Raw genomic sequence first — 13,730 nt, forward strand, 5'->3', positions numbered from 1 at the left:
TGCTTCTCCTCTGCTCCAAATCCCAAAGTGCAACAATCCTATTCTGTTCAATATATTTGTGAGTGACATTGCCGAAGGGTTAGAAGGTAAAGTTTGCCTTTTTGTGGATGATACCAAGATTTGTAACAGAGTGGAGACCCCGGAGGGAGTGGAAAACATGAAAAAGGATCTGCAGAAGATAGAAGAATGGTCTGAGGTTTGGCAATTATAATTCAGTGCGAAGAAATGCAAAGTGATGCACTTAGGGAGTAGAAATCCACGGGAAACGTATGTGTTAGGAAGTGAGAGTCTGATATGTACAGGCAGGGAGAGGGATCTTGGGGTGATAGTATCTGAGGATCTGAAGGCGACGAAACAGTATGACAAGGCGGTGGCCGTATCTAGAAGGTTGTTAGGCTGTATAGAGAGAGGTGTGACCAGCAGAAGAAAGGAGGTGTTGATGCCCCTGTATAAGTCGTTGGTGAAGCCCCACCAGGAGTATTGTGTTCAGTTTTGGAGGCCGTATCTTGCTAAGAATGTAAAAAGAATTGAAGGGGTGCAAAGAAAAGCCACGAGAATGGTATGGCATTTGTGTTGCAAGCAGGGGCGTAGCCAGACAGCAGATTTTGGGTAGGCCTAGGCAAGAAGTGGGTGGGCACCAAGCGTTGTCCCCCTCCCACCAAAAAATATCTCAGCTGGTGGGAAAATGCTTCTCTCCACTTTGGCAGTCTGCAGCAGGCATGTGCTGAAAACTGAGCATGTGCAGTTGCCAGTATCATGGAGAGTAGCGTTTTCGTTACCATCAGGGGAAGTTTTCAGCTGGCGGAGTTTGGGATCCCCACCAGCTACCGCTAAACATGTGCTACTGTTAGATGGGTCTGAGCCCTAAGTGGGTGGGCCCCAGCCCACCCAGGCCCACCTGTGGCTACGCCACTGGTTGAAAGATGTACGAGGTGAGACTTACTTTACCTGAACATGTAGGAGGAAAGGAGAAACAGGGGTCATATGATACAGACACATATTTGAAAGGTATTAATCCGCAAACCTTTTCCGGACGACAGGAAGGCGGTAGAACTAGAGGACAAGAATTGAGGTTGAAGGGGGGCAGACTCAAGAAAAATGTCAGGAAGTATTTTTTCACGGAGGGAGTGGTGGATACTTGGAATGCCTTCCCACGGGAGGTGGTGGAGATGAAAACGGTAACGGAATTCAAACATGCGTTGGATAAACATAAAGGAATCCTGTTCGGAAGGAATGGATCCTCAGAAGCTTAGCGGAGATTGGGTGGCAGCACCGGTGGTTGGGAGGTGGGGCTAGTACTGGGCAGACTTCTACAGTCTGTGCCCTGAAAATGGTAGATACAAATCAAGGTCAGGTATACATATAAAGTAGCAAATATGAGTTTATCTTGTTGGGCGGACTGGATGGACCGTACAGGTCTTTTTCTGCCGTCACCTACTATGTTACTATGATCAGTTCCAGAGCCTGTTAGGACATGAAACTTCGGAGGGGTAGCCAGTTATTGAAGTGATAGTAGGGTAGGTAAAAGAGGTATTGCCTCCCATCCTCCCCTACTATGACCTTATCTTCACATCCTCCCCTTCAAGCTTATCCTTTAAAGATCATACAAGACTGCCTACAAACCTAGACGCAAGCAACCTCCCCCCCACCCTGCCTGAATCAAGTGCTCTTACATACATAGTAAATGACGGCAGATAACGACCCAAACGGTCCATCCAGTCTGCCCAGCACTGTTCCTGTACTAAAAGTTCTGAAGCAAATGTCGAAGCCCCTTAAAATTTACACTCAAGCCCATCCCTATCTATTCAGCCACGATCAGGGCAAAGACCGTCGAAGTACTCACAGCACTGGTTTCGCTTCCCAATTACCAGTGTCACCACCCAATCTTCGCTAAGATTCCGTAGATCCATTCCTTCTACAAAGGGTTCCTTTGTGTTTATCCCACACGTTTGAATTCCATTACCATTTTCCTCTCCACCACCTCCCGCGGGAGGGCATATCTACCACCCTCTCCGTGAAAAAATACTTCTGCACATTAGTCCTGAATCTGCCCTCCTCCAGCCTCAATTCATGTCCTCTAGTTCTACCACATTCCCGTCTCAGAAAAAGGTTCGTTCGCGGATTAATTATTCCTTTCTACCTTTCAAGCTGTAGTCAAAGGGGTCCTGTGCTAGTGACATCATGTGTTTTTGCCGTGCACTTGCCACATAGCCATTTTGGGGGGAGGGGGAAGCACTTACCTAAGGGCTCTCGTGCTAGTCCAGTGGTAAAAATAGGGAAATACATTTCTATAGCACCAGAAATGGCTCGTGCTGGGGGCCGAATTAACCACCGAGCTGCTGCGGTACCCCAGCGGTAGTTCCGGATTGGCACGCAGCAAGCCCTATTTCCGCACACCAACACTTAAAAGCCCCCCCCCCCCCCCAGTGCATGCACACTAGCTAGTTAGTGCGTCCATAACACGGGAGACCTTGATGCCAGCCAAGCAGGAGGTATGAAGTGATCCTGTGGTAATGCTAACATTAATGAAATAAAAAGAAAAAAGCCGGCTGTGATAGGCTTAGCATGTGTGAAAGTGGCTGGAATGTAAGAACAGGGCCAGACGGACTTCTATGGTCTAAGTCCAAGAAATGCCAAAGAAAAACCATGATCAAGTATTTTACATCACATTCACTGCTGATTTAGGCCTAGATGAACAAAACTCTAACAACCCTTTAATGACCCTCTAACAACAAAATTTGCGACCGTTGCATGCATTATAGGCCTTTTTCTGAAGCCGCTAGCAGATAACGAAAACGGAATGCAAACCAGAAACTACCATTGAAATGTGGACAATTCGCTATGTACTAACCATACCGACGATTCTAATGAATCATTTAACGTGACAAATTTAGCGAGCTCTCAGACCTGTCGTTCAGTCCTCAGCTGTCATCTCCCCGCTCCCTCCTGCACCTTAAAAATGCAAGCTGGCATGTAAAAAAAAAAAAAAGTTATATAAAAACGCAAACTGGTAGCTCCCCACTTCCCCCTGCACTAACCAAAAAAAAAAAAAAAAATTCGAATAGATCGGGAGGGGGCAAAGGCGCTCGTCAGGAGCGTCCTGTATGGGCGCCCTTCCCCCCCCCCCCGAGATCGCCGCTGCTCCCCGCTTCAGCCGGTTTTAATAAAAACAAATCTCCACATTTTCTCATCCCCGGTCCCCCTCCCTTCCTGTGTTTCCTGTCCCTTGCTCCAGGGCTCCACCTCCCGCCATCCTCCGCGCCCCACCCCCCTTGGATCGTTGCTGCCACTCCCACCCTCCACCAGACCCCCCCTCCGCAGCGCCTGTCACCTGTATGTAGAGGCACTGCACAGGATAAAACATCTGATCGACAATTGCTTCTCCCTTCTCCGACGTCAGTCTGTTGTTCCTGGGCCCGCCCTCCATTGACGTAAGTTACCTATGTAGATAACTAACGTAGGTAACTTACGTCAATGGAGGGCGGGCCCAGGAACAACAGACTGACGTCGGAGGAGGGAGAAGCAATTGGCGATCAGATGTTTTATCCCATGCAGCACCTTCGCATACAGGTGAGAGGCGCTGCACGGGACGGTAATGCGGAGGGGGGGTCCGGTGGAGGGTGGGAGCGGTGGAGACTATCCCAGGGGGTGGGGCACAGGGGCGGAGGCGGAGGATGGCGGGAGGTGGAGCCCTGGAGCAAAGGACAGGAGACACAGGAAGGGAGGGGGAGCCGGGATGAGAAAATTTGGAGATTTGTTTTTATTAAAACCGGCTGAAGCGGGGAACAGCGGCGATCTCGAGGGGGGGGGGGCAAGGGCGCCCATACAGGACGCTCCTGACTAGTGCCTTTGCCCCCTCCCGATCCATTTGGATTTTTTTTGTTTTGGTTAGTGCAGGGGGAAGTGGGGAGCCACGTGTTTGTGTTGTGGTTTTTTTTGGACGTTTGTGGCATGCGCAGAGCAGCTAGCATAACGCTTGGCTGCTCTGCGCATGATTTAGGGGCCGATTAACGATGGGGATTACGATTCATTGATACATTGTACTTCTCGATACCGCAACGAACATGTTTGACCTGTTTTTTTGGTGCATGCTTCGGTTTTTCAAAATCGTTAAGGACTTTAACGATTTAGATTTTTTTACGTTTGTTTGATGCATCTGGGCCACAATCATGAAGGGAAGGGAAATGGGACTTGATATACTGCCTGAGGTTTTTGCATATATTCAGGTACTTATTTTGTACCAGGGGCAATGGAGGGTTAACTGACTTGCCCAGAGTCACAAAGACCTGCAGTGGGAATTGAACCCAGTTCTCCAGAATCAGAGTCCACTGCACTAGTCACTAGGCTACTCCTCCACTAGCAACATTCCATCTAGAATCTCCAATAGTAGCAACAGAATCTCCAATAGTAGCAACATTCCATTTAGAATCTCAAATAGGGAAAGGGAAATGGGACTTGATATACCGCCTTTCTGAGGTTTTTGCAACTACATTCAAAGTGGTTTACATATATTCAGATACTTATTTTGTACCAGGGGCAATGGAGGGTTAAGTGACTTGCCCAGAGTCACAAGGAGCTGCAGTGGGAATCAAACTCAGTTCCCCAGGATCAAAGTCCACTGCACTAACCACTAGGCTACTCGGGCAGTCGTGATGGACCGCTCAGGTCTTTATCTGCCATCACTTACTATGTTAGAACACGCTAAGCCCATTTCTTAGCACAGCTTAGTCAAAGGTCCTCTTAGTCTATAAAACGGATCTTATAAGCTGCTATGCCAGTTGAACATGACCGGACAGCCCTGTGTCTTTAAGGATCACAGCTGTCAACGGAGCTCTTGGCAGAACACACACCAAGTGTTGGCAGGCTGTCTCGCTAGGTATGAAAATATGCAGGTTTTATCTGGGTCAGAAGGCGGGGTGTCTGATGCGTTGAAGAGGTCATTCTTAACGGCGTCTTTGATGTCGTCCTGAACTACCAGATCTCATTATAAAAGTGGCAGCCCACTGTCTGTTAGAAATTGCTGAAGACAGCAGTACAGTAATAAGTCCTTCCTCCAACACAAGTACTGCTGGCTGGTCTGAAAAATTAAACTGCAGATGAAGCAGTCATTTAGACCAGTAGGATCCCGTGCTACCTCCTACTAGGAAAGCTTGGAAAAAGCTATAAAAGAAACCCCATTCCTCTGCTGGCTGAGCTTGCCATTAGAATGTAAACTCACAAGGGGAGGGAATGGGGAGCAAGGCTCAAGGATTCCTTGGAAGCCAAACAACCCTTTGAAGAAGTGAGAAACCTGCCCGTGAAGGGATTAACGCAAGGTGTTGCCAAGCTCTCCTCCTGAATTCCATGACTGTTGAGTTCAATTCGAAGTATGAGCTCTAAAGTCTAAAGGGAGGGTGCCAGACCAGCAGGTCAGGCTCATACTAACGGGTCTAGTGAGGAAAAAGGAGAGAAATGGGAGCGTTACAATCATAACTAAAAACAAAAGGTAAACGTAGTTGATGATACCCTATAGATACTTAAAATCAAAGCTAAAGAGCAGTGGAAGAAGAACAAATTTAAGAGACTTTGCAGAATTGAGTAGGTTCACACTCAAGGGATCCTCAATAGGGGCTGGAGGTTCACACTCAAGGGATCCTCAATAGGGGCTGGCCAATGGGCTCAGTTCCCAGACTAGGACACTGCTCCCTGGACTGGAAGGGGCTTTTCTCAAGGTAGTATCTTCAAAAGGGTTCATTTTGTATCGGAACCTCATCCCTAAACCAGCGTACGTAGAGTATAATCTCAGTCTTTCAAATTTACTAATAATGCTCGCTGTAGTGCTTGCATTCTGCCCAAAAGAGCTTCCTTCTGGAGTTCATAAGATGTAATCCACTAGATTCTTCATACATTGCCCAAAGTTGGGGGTGCAATTTTGGGCATAGATCGCAGATCCATGCATAAACTAATTATCCAATTAGGTGATAATTAATTATTGGCATTAACAAGCAGTTGGCAGTAATTAGAACTTAGGCACGAATCTGTCCTATTCTACAACACGCATACCTAAATTTCATAGCACGCAACACCATAGCGAGCGTGGCCATGGGAGGGGCATAGGTGGGTTGGGACATTCTCAGAAATTAGGCACGATGTTACAGAATACCAATATTTCTGACCAGCAGTGGTTACTAGACCACAGACTAGTTCTGAATAAAGATAAGACTGTTGCATGCTGGCTTACCGGAGGTCTTTAGCCCCCAAGCATATCTTTAAATCTTTTTGGAACACCAGCTTTACTGGTTGATTCTTTTTGTTACTTGAGTGCTGTTCTAGATTTTGAACTAACTTTCTCTCTGCAAATCTCTTCCCTTTTGGCGTTTTTATTCTCAAGCAGTTAGGATCAATTAGAAGATTTTTCAATCATGAGACACACTTCGTACGTTAAATCTCTCACTGTTAATCTCTAGGATCGATTGCTGCAACATAGTTTATTTAGGATCCCCTTTCTATAACATACGGTGACTACAATTCCTTCAAAACACAGCAATTAGGTATCTCCCCTCCTGCAAGAACATCTCTGGCTCCCTGTGGAACAAAGAATTATACATAAGTTTCTGATGCCCACTTTTAATGCTTTTAGATTAGGATCACCACGAAATCAGGCCAATCTCGTTATTCCATATTCCCCAGTCTATCTTCTCCAGTCAATTAACGATGATCGCTTGGTTCTACCCAACCCCAAGCAAGCGGTACTTGAGACTACAAGACACCGTGCCTTTATTTTGCAGCTCCTTTCTACTGGAACTCGCCGTCCCGCAATATTTGTGCTGAAATGTCTCTGGTAAAATTTAAGGTAGCTTTGAAGTCCTGGTTTTTTGGCCAAGCCCAACCATTCCAAATAGGTTTTTGCTGCAGAGTTTGTCGTTCCCTGGTTCCTCCTCCTCTGGTTATCCTTCCTTTCTTTCCCTCCTTGCTCCCTTATCTCCCTTTCTTTTGGTTGTGATTATATAAGTACTTAACCATCGCCATGCTGGGACAGACCAAGGGTCCATCGAGCCCAGCACCCTGTCACCGACAGCAGCGAAAAGAACAAGCAATTTGTCCCGCCCATCCTAGAAATACTGTATTATTCCCTCGTCCATTCAATAACATTCTATGGCTTTTTCCTCCAGGAAGCCGTCCAACCCTTTTTTCAAGTCCGCTAAGTTAACCGCCTTAACCACCTTTTCCGGCAGCGAATTCCAGAGTTTGACTACGCGTTGAGTGAAGAAAAATTTCCTCCGATTCGTTTTGAAATGTACCACACTGCAGCTTCATCGCATGCCCCTTGTCCTAGTATTTTTTGGAAAGCGTAAACAGACACTCCACATCGACCCGTTCCATTCCACTCATTATCTTATAGACCTCTATCATATCTTCTAGTTTGAATGCTTTCTCTTTCCCGTCATAATTGTATTTCCTGTTTTAGTATTGTAAGCCACCTAGTTAGCTTAGCGCGGTATAGCAAATCTTAATAACTGAAATGGGCACCAGTATTTACATCTGTCTTTGGCAGGCATAAATGCTCGCACTGAAAGATAGGCATGAAATGCACATTAAGGGGTCTTTTTATTAAGCTGCGCTGAAAAATGGCTTGTGCTGGTGTAGGTACGTATATTGGACGCGCAAGGGTCCATTTTCCAGCGTACCTGCAAAAAAAAGGCCATTTTGGCCGAAAATGGACGTGCGGCAAAATAAAAATTGGCGTCCGTCCATTTTGGGCCCGAGACCTTACCGCCACCCATCGACTTAGCAGTAAAGTCTCACGCGTTAAGCGAACAGTAATCATCAGCAGGCATACACTGCTGATTACTGTCCGGTTAGCACCGCACGCTGGAAAGTTTCCGGTGTGCCTAGTGGATGCGCATTAAAAAAAAAATGAGATTACCACCTGGGCCACGCAGAAGTTCCAAATTGGCACGTGCTGGCGTTTACGCGGTTTAGTAAAAGGGCCCCTAAGCTCTTACTCTGCAAAGGTCGTTCTGTGCAAGTGCGCTTGAAAATTCCTTTTAAATCAAGCCTGCAGCTACTGGAGTAGGATGAGGAATATTTGCGTATCTTTCCTTCACATTTTCTTCGACTCTGACTGCGTTGCTTTGAACTTGAAGATCTCTCTTTCTTCACTCAATGCACAGAATAATCTCTTGGCAATGACAGCTGTATTATCAGTGGTTATTCTTGTGTTCTTTCCTTTTACCACAATGTCTGACTTTCTCGTATCAAGCTTTTCATCAGCTGGAGTAGGAAAGCCCCAGCTAATTATAACCTCGTCATTTTCTATAATTCTCTTATGGTTGTGATCCCAATGTTTTTCTGAAATGGTGTTGTTGTAATGTTTACAGAGTTTTACAATCGGTGAGACATACTGCCTTACTGTACCTCTCTCTATATAAACTTTTACCCATCAGATCTTTGCTACCAGATACAAACTGCATAACATTATCCAGAATCTACATATGCCAGTTTTCACAGTTTTTTTATGCTTGCTGTGAACCATCTCATCCGTAATCCGCTGTCCACTGGGCTGCAGCTATCACTCCCTCATCCTTTGATTTCAGTTCATTTCTCTTTAGCATCCATGTGCTCGGGTTTGATCCAGGGGTGTAGCCATGGGAGGGGGGGGGGGGCACTCGGACTCAGGTCCACACTAAAATTGCAGCACTGGATGGCTGACTGTCTGGGATGCTCAAGCCTCGACAGCCAAAGAAATTCACCACCCAAGCCCCCACCCATTCTGAAGTTGGTGGAGTGCTCTAGCCACTGATGGTGGCACTTCATAACAGCGTAGCATAGCCATACTGGGTCAGACCAGTGGTCCGTCTAGCCCAGTATCCTGTTTCCAGCAGTAGCCAATCCAGGTCACAACTACATGGCAGAAACCCAAATAGTAGCAACATTCCATGCTACCAATCCCACAGCAAGCAGTGGCTTCCCCATATCTGTCTCAATAGCAGACTATGGACTTTTCCTCCAGGAATTTGTCCAAACCTTTTTAAAAGCCAGAAGTGTTAACCGCTGTTACCACATCCTCTGACAATGAGTTCCAGAATTTAATTATTTGCTGAGTGAAAAATATTTCTTCCTATTTCTTTTAAAGTATTTCCATGTAATTTCATTGAGTATCCCCTAGTCTTTGTACTTTTTGAAAGAGTAAAAAATTGATTCACTTCTACTCGTTCTACACCACTCAAGATTTTGTAGACCTCAATCATATCTCCCCTCAGCTATCTCTTTTCCAAGCTGAACAGCACTAACCTCTTTAGCCTTCCTTGTATAAGAGAAGTTTCATCTTCTTTATCATTTTGATTGTTCTTCTTTGAACCTTTTCAAATTCAGCTATATCTTTTTTGAGATATGGCAACCAGAACTGAACACAGTACTCAAGGTGAGGTCGCACCATGTGTAATCCCCCAGGAGGTACTTTCTGTGCTGAGGACCCTCTTGTGGCTCCTGTCTAGCCTTGCATGCCCTCAGCCAAACCTCACTAGTGTTTTGCTTCAGAGAAAGGCTCCTCTATGGCAGCTTGTAAACTCAGTCTCAATGTTTGGACTTCCCCTTTAACTCAGGGTTACTCCCTCATTTACCACCAGTTCGTGGACATGCCTCCCTGCTGTATCCTCTGGTAACAGGTCACTTTTCCGGTACCCCTGATGGGCCCCCTGTCACTCTTCTTGGGGATATAACCCTGGTTTCTCAGCTTTCATCAATATGCAAATTCACTCTATACCAGATGCAAATCCACTTTATTAGCACCCTGCTCCAGTCTTGTGAAGAACCACTTCTTTCCAGCATATCATTCAACTTCCAGTAATACACAGTTCCATTACTACCAAAAGGCATACCAGGTAAGTACCTTCTTGGTTTTTAGAGAGATCCTTCTCTCTCCACTTCCAGGGGATCTCCTCCAGCAGGCTTCAGGCTTCCCAAGTCCCCATCTCCTCTCTCCCCCCCCTTCTCTTCTTGGAGGGTGCCCTATAGGGTGGCTAATTATCCTCTCCACCTCTTTAGGCCCCTCCCCCTGGTTACAGAAAGGTCCAGGCCCAGAACTCTCTCCAACTTTCCCTCACCTACTCTGAGAGCTCCCCCTGGTGGCCTCTTCAGGGAAGGGCAGGTCATATACCATGAGCACCCCCTAGCTGTCCCTTCAGGTCATTACTTGGACCTACCCCTTTTGGCTCCCTCTAGGGACCAGATCAGGGCATTTTCCAGACTTTTCCTAGGACAGCGCCCTCTGGCGGCCTCCTCAGGGTAGGGAAGTCCTGTGTTTATCACACATGGAGCGATACAGAGGCAGTATATTATTCTCGATCTGACTCTGATAGTGGGGAGCTAGTTCCTCATGGCTGTGGAGGAGGGGTTCTTCAGTTGGGACTCAACATGGAATCTAGCCCCAGAGATCCCATCAACTCCTCTCTAAGAGCAGGCCTCTCAGAGGGGCTGCCTACCAACCCTTCTACAAAAACTCACTGCTTCTCGTGTAAAAGTCCTTCAAGCCCACTACAGCCCAACATCAGTAACATTGCTATATATATATATATATGACTCAATTGAGCCAGAGTGAGATACCAGTGGTATATACATTTTATATCTGTCTTCCACCATATTACTTGCTATAGACACTTAAGTTCTTAAAAATCTTTTCCCAGGCCTTTGGTTCATACTCCCACCCCAAAATCGTTTCCCATACTGTAACATACTTTATGGGTTTAGCATTTTGTTGCACCAAGGCCCGGTAAAACCTAGATATACAACCTCCACCACTAGCCCATTCATGGCCTGTTCTAAGAGGGTTTCCTGCCGTAGCTCTGGGAGGGCCTTCCTTTCCATAAAGTCAGTGATTTGCCCATAAGAAACGTGGTCTCTATCTCAGCCTGTATTCCTCCTCCAATTCAAACAATGCAAGGACTTGGCCTTCATCTACAAATCGTCCCAGTGTAATAAGCCCCTGCGCTTCCCATGTTCTATATGCAATATCTTTCTTTCGAGAGAGGTTCTTGTTTCAGCTTTCAAAGCGGCAACCATCGTCCCCTTTTCCTCCCAAACCAAAGTCCAGTACAAAAGTCATCTTTTCTCTATCTGAAGTACATTTTTTTACGTCATTACCCTGTAGCAGTGTTTCTCAGCCCAGTCTTTGGAACCCAAGTACCTAGTTGGGCTTTTAAGATTCCCACAATGGATATGCATGAGATTCCTTTGCATACAATGGAGGTAGTGCGTGCAAATTTATCTCATTGAGGATATCCTAAAAATGGTTGGGTGTCTCTCAAGGACTGGATTAAGAGGCACTGTCGGCAGGGTTGTGGTTAAGCCGCAGAATTGGGCGGCTTTTCGGGAACGGCTGCGGGGAATTTTCGAATCGCGTGGGTTGCGGGGATTTGGGCTGGTTTTCGAGCGGCCGCGGTGCGGGATTGGGTGGGTTTTCACGGCCGCCGATTGGCTGGTTTTCCCGCTGCCGGGGCTTCTATTGGTCCAATTTGGTCCAATAGAAGCCTTTCAGGGGCGGGGTTGACGTCAGGGGGCGGGGGACGGCTGCGGGCAGTTTTGGGGTGGGTTTACGGCTGGTTTTGGGCTGGGAAAATTTTTCCCAGCTGGCAACCCTGAGTAGAAGGAATCTTGCCAAACCTGATGGCCATGTGGCCATCTACTGCTTAAAAAAATGACTACTAGTTTTCAACAGTTACTGAACTTCTCCTGCAGTGTATTGTTTTCACCAAACTCCAGGAGGCCAGAGTTGCCCTGTGGCACCTCTCAGCTGCCATGTTTCCCATGTACCGAGCTATGCACAGTGTTTAGACACATTTGTCTGACAGTTGCTAAAGAAGCAAAAAACTTCGCAATTGAGCTTCATAAGGTATAAGGAGAAAAGTCACAGACCCTAAATGCACACTTCAGTGACAACAGAAAAACTGATCCATAGAAAATTCAGAGAACATTACCTTTGCCCCTTTTACTCCAGTGCAGTCACATTTTGATCCCGGTGAACATCCGTGGCAAGCCTGTAAAACCAGATCACACACATAAAATTAAAACATATTCAGAGAAAAATAAAGGTGTCTTCAAAAGCCATGAACAGGGTTATTGGTAGACAGTACAATTAACAGAACAGAAAGAAACACACAACATAGCTGGGCAAGGTTTTGAACCCACGAGTCTTCTCAAAGTCCAGTGATTCAAAAGAGCTTCTTCCTAATGAAACCGTGCACTGTCACTGAGGGTATTTCAATGTGATCTGTATATTGACAACCTTTTATCTGGGTCATTCAAATATATACAGGTTTGTGGGGGACAAGGCTGCAGTTGAGCATTGAGCCACTAGATGGAGCCCTAGGATGCAGATTATGCTGTCCCATTAGACAAAGAATGGAAGGAAACTAAGTATAACAGGGGTGTCCAACCTCGGCTCTTGCCGGGTCGGGTTTTCAGAATTTCCACAATGAATATGATTGAGATCTATATACATACAATGGAGGCACTGCATGCAAATCTCATGCATATTCATGGCGGATATCCTGAAAACCCGGCTGCACTGCGGCTCTCGAGGACCGAGGTTAGACACCGCTGAAGTATAAAATACTTCTTCATCTTTCCTCTTCTGCTACCGTTACTGCCTGATGTATACAAAGTTATCTCCAGTGACTGTCCATATCCACAATAAACCAAGGAAAATGCAAAGATTGGGAACCACTAGTTTTCTGAAATGCATATAAGGGACCCTCTACAATGGTCATGATTTTCTTAAGAAATGGCTCCACGGAATCCCAGAACTGGGAACTCAAGGGTACATCCTAAAGAACAATTAAAACCTGACCTGGAACAAGGTACCATCATGGAGAAGCTTTGATCTACTCTGCCTTCTGCTCTTTCTGCTGAATTTAAAGTTGCAATGCCAGCTGAGGAAAGCTTCCTAAACGTGATTTTGAAATGCCCATCCTCGCCCAAGATGGTTTTTGTCATTTCTTACTCGCTTCAGTTTTACAGGACATTTGATTCTCCTGGTCAACCCTGCTAAGATGCGATGCTGTCATATTATTTCTGGCTGCCGCAGGGCACTCAACTTATCTCTTGCTGTTCAATGAATTTCCCTGCAGCTACAGCCTTGGAGAAGCTCTGAAAGAGGTGCCAGTGGCCACACTTAAAACCGATTCACAATTCAAAACTTACTTTGAGGTTCTTGATGCTAAGTCAGTTAACAAATGTGATTTTTTTTAAAAATCTTAAGGGCCTGGTTGATCCAACTGCTCCTTTAGGTTTCCAGCTCAGATGGGAAACTGGTTTGATTTCTGACACTGTGAACCTTCGTGAACAATTCCCCTGGTCTTTCTTCTTATTTTAAATCCTCTCCAGCCCTGCAGGGAGCCATGCACCAGGGCCCCTTCCAGACCCACTGCAATTAAAAGCCCTAAACCCAGTCGCCACCCCCTCCACACACGATCAGGAGTCGCATACACAACTAAGGCCCCGATGCTCAGAAGTAAACGCTGACGCTAGAGGCCATTAGAGCCGGACATTTGCCGGCACACGGCCCCCATCACAGGGAATAGCGAGCACGCCAAGGGATCTCGCAACAAGCATGCAAATGAATGCTTATTAGCTATTCCGTATTCCTCCGCAACGCTCAGAGGCAAGTGTGCAAAACAAAGGCACTCTTGCCACTGAAAACCCTACACCAGCTCGGAGCTGGCATTAGGGTGTCCCAGGAAGGAGAAGCAAGA

At 46.3% G+C, this 13,730-nt stretch overlaps 1 protein-coding gene across 1 annotated transcript in view; it reads right to left on the bottom strand.

Moving 5' to 3' along the window:
* COL4A5 (collagen type IV alpha 5 chain) overlaps positions 1-13,730 on the bottom strand; it is a 377,606-nt gene that overhangs the window by 214,457 nt on the left and 149,419 nt on the right. Inside the window, 1 exon segment of the mRNA XM_030209194.1 lies at positions 11,955-12,014. Within this exon segment, the coding sequence (XP_030065054.1) occupies positions 11,955-12,014 (60 nt within the window).

Source organism: Microcaecilia unicolor, chromosome 7 (genome assembly GCF_901765095.1).
Source record: "Microcaecilia unicolor chromosome 7, aMicUni1.1, whole genome shotgun sequence".
NCBI lineage: Eukaryota > Metazoa > Chordata > Amphibia > Gymnophiona > Siphonopidae > Microcaecilia > Microcaecilia unicolor.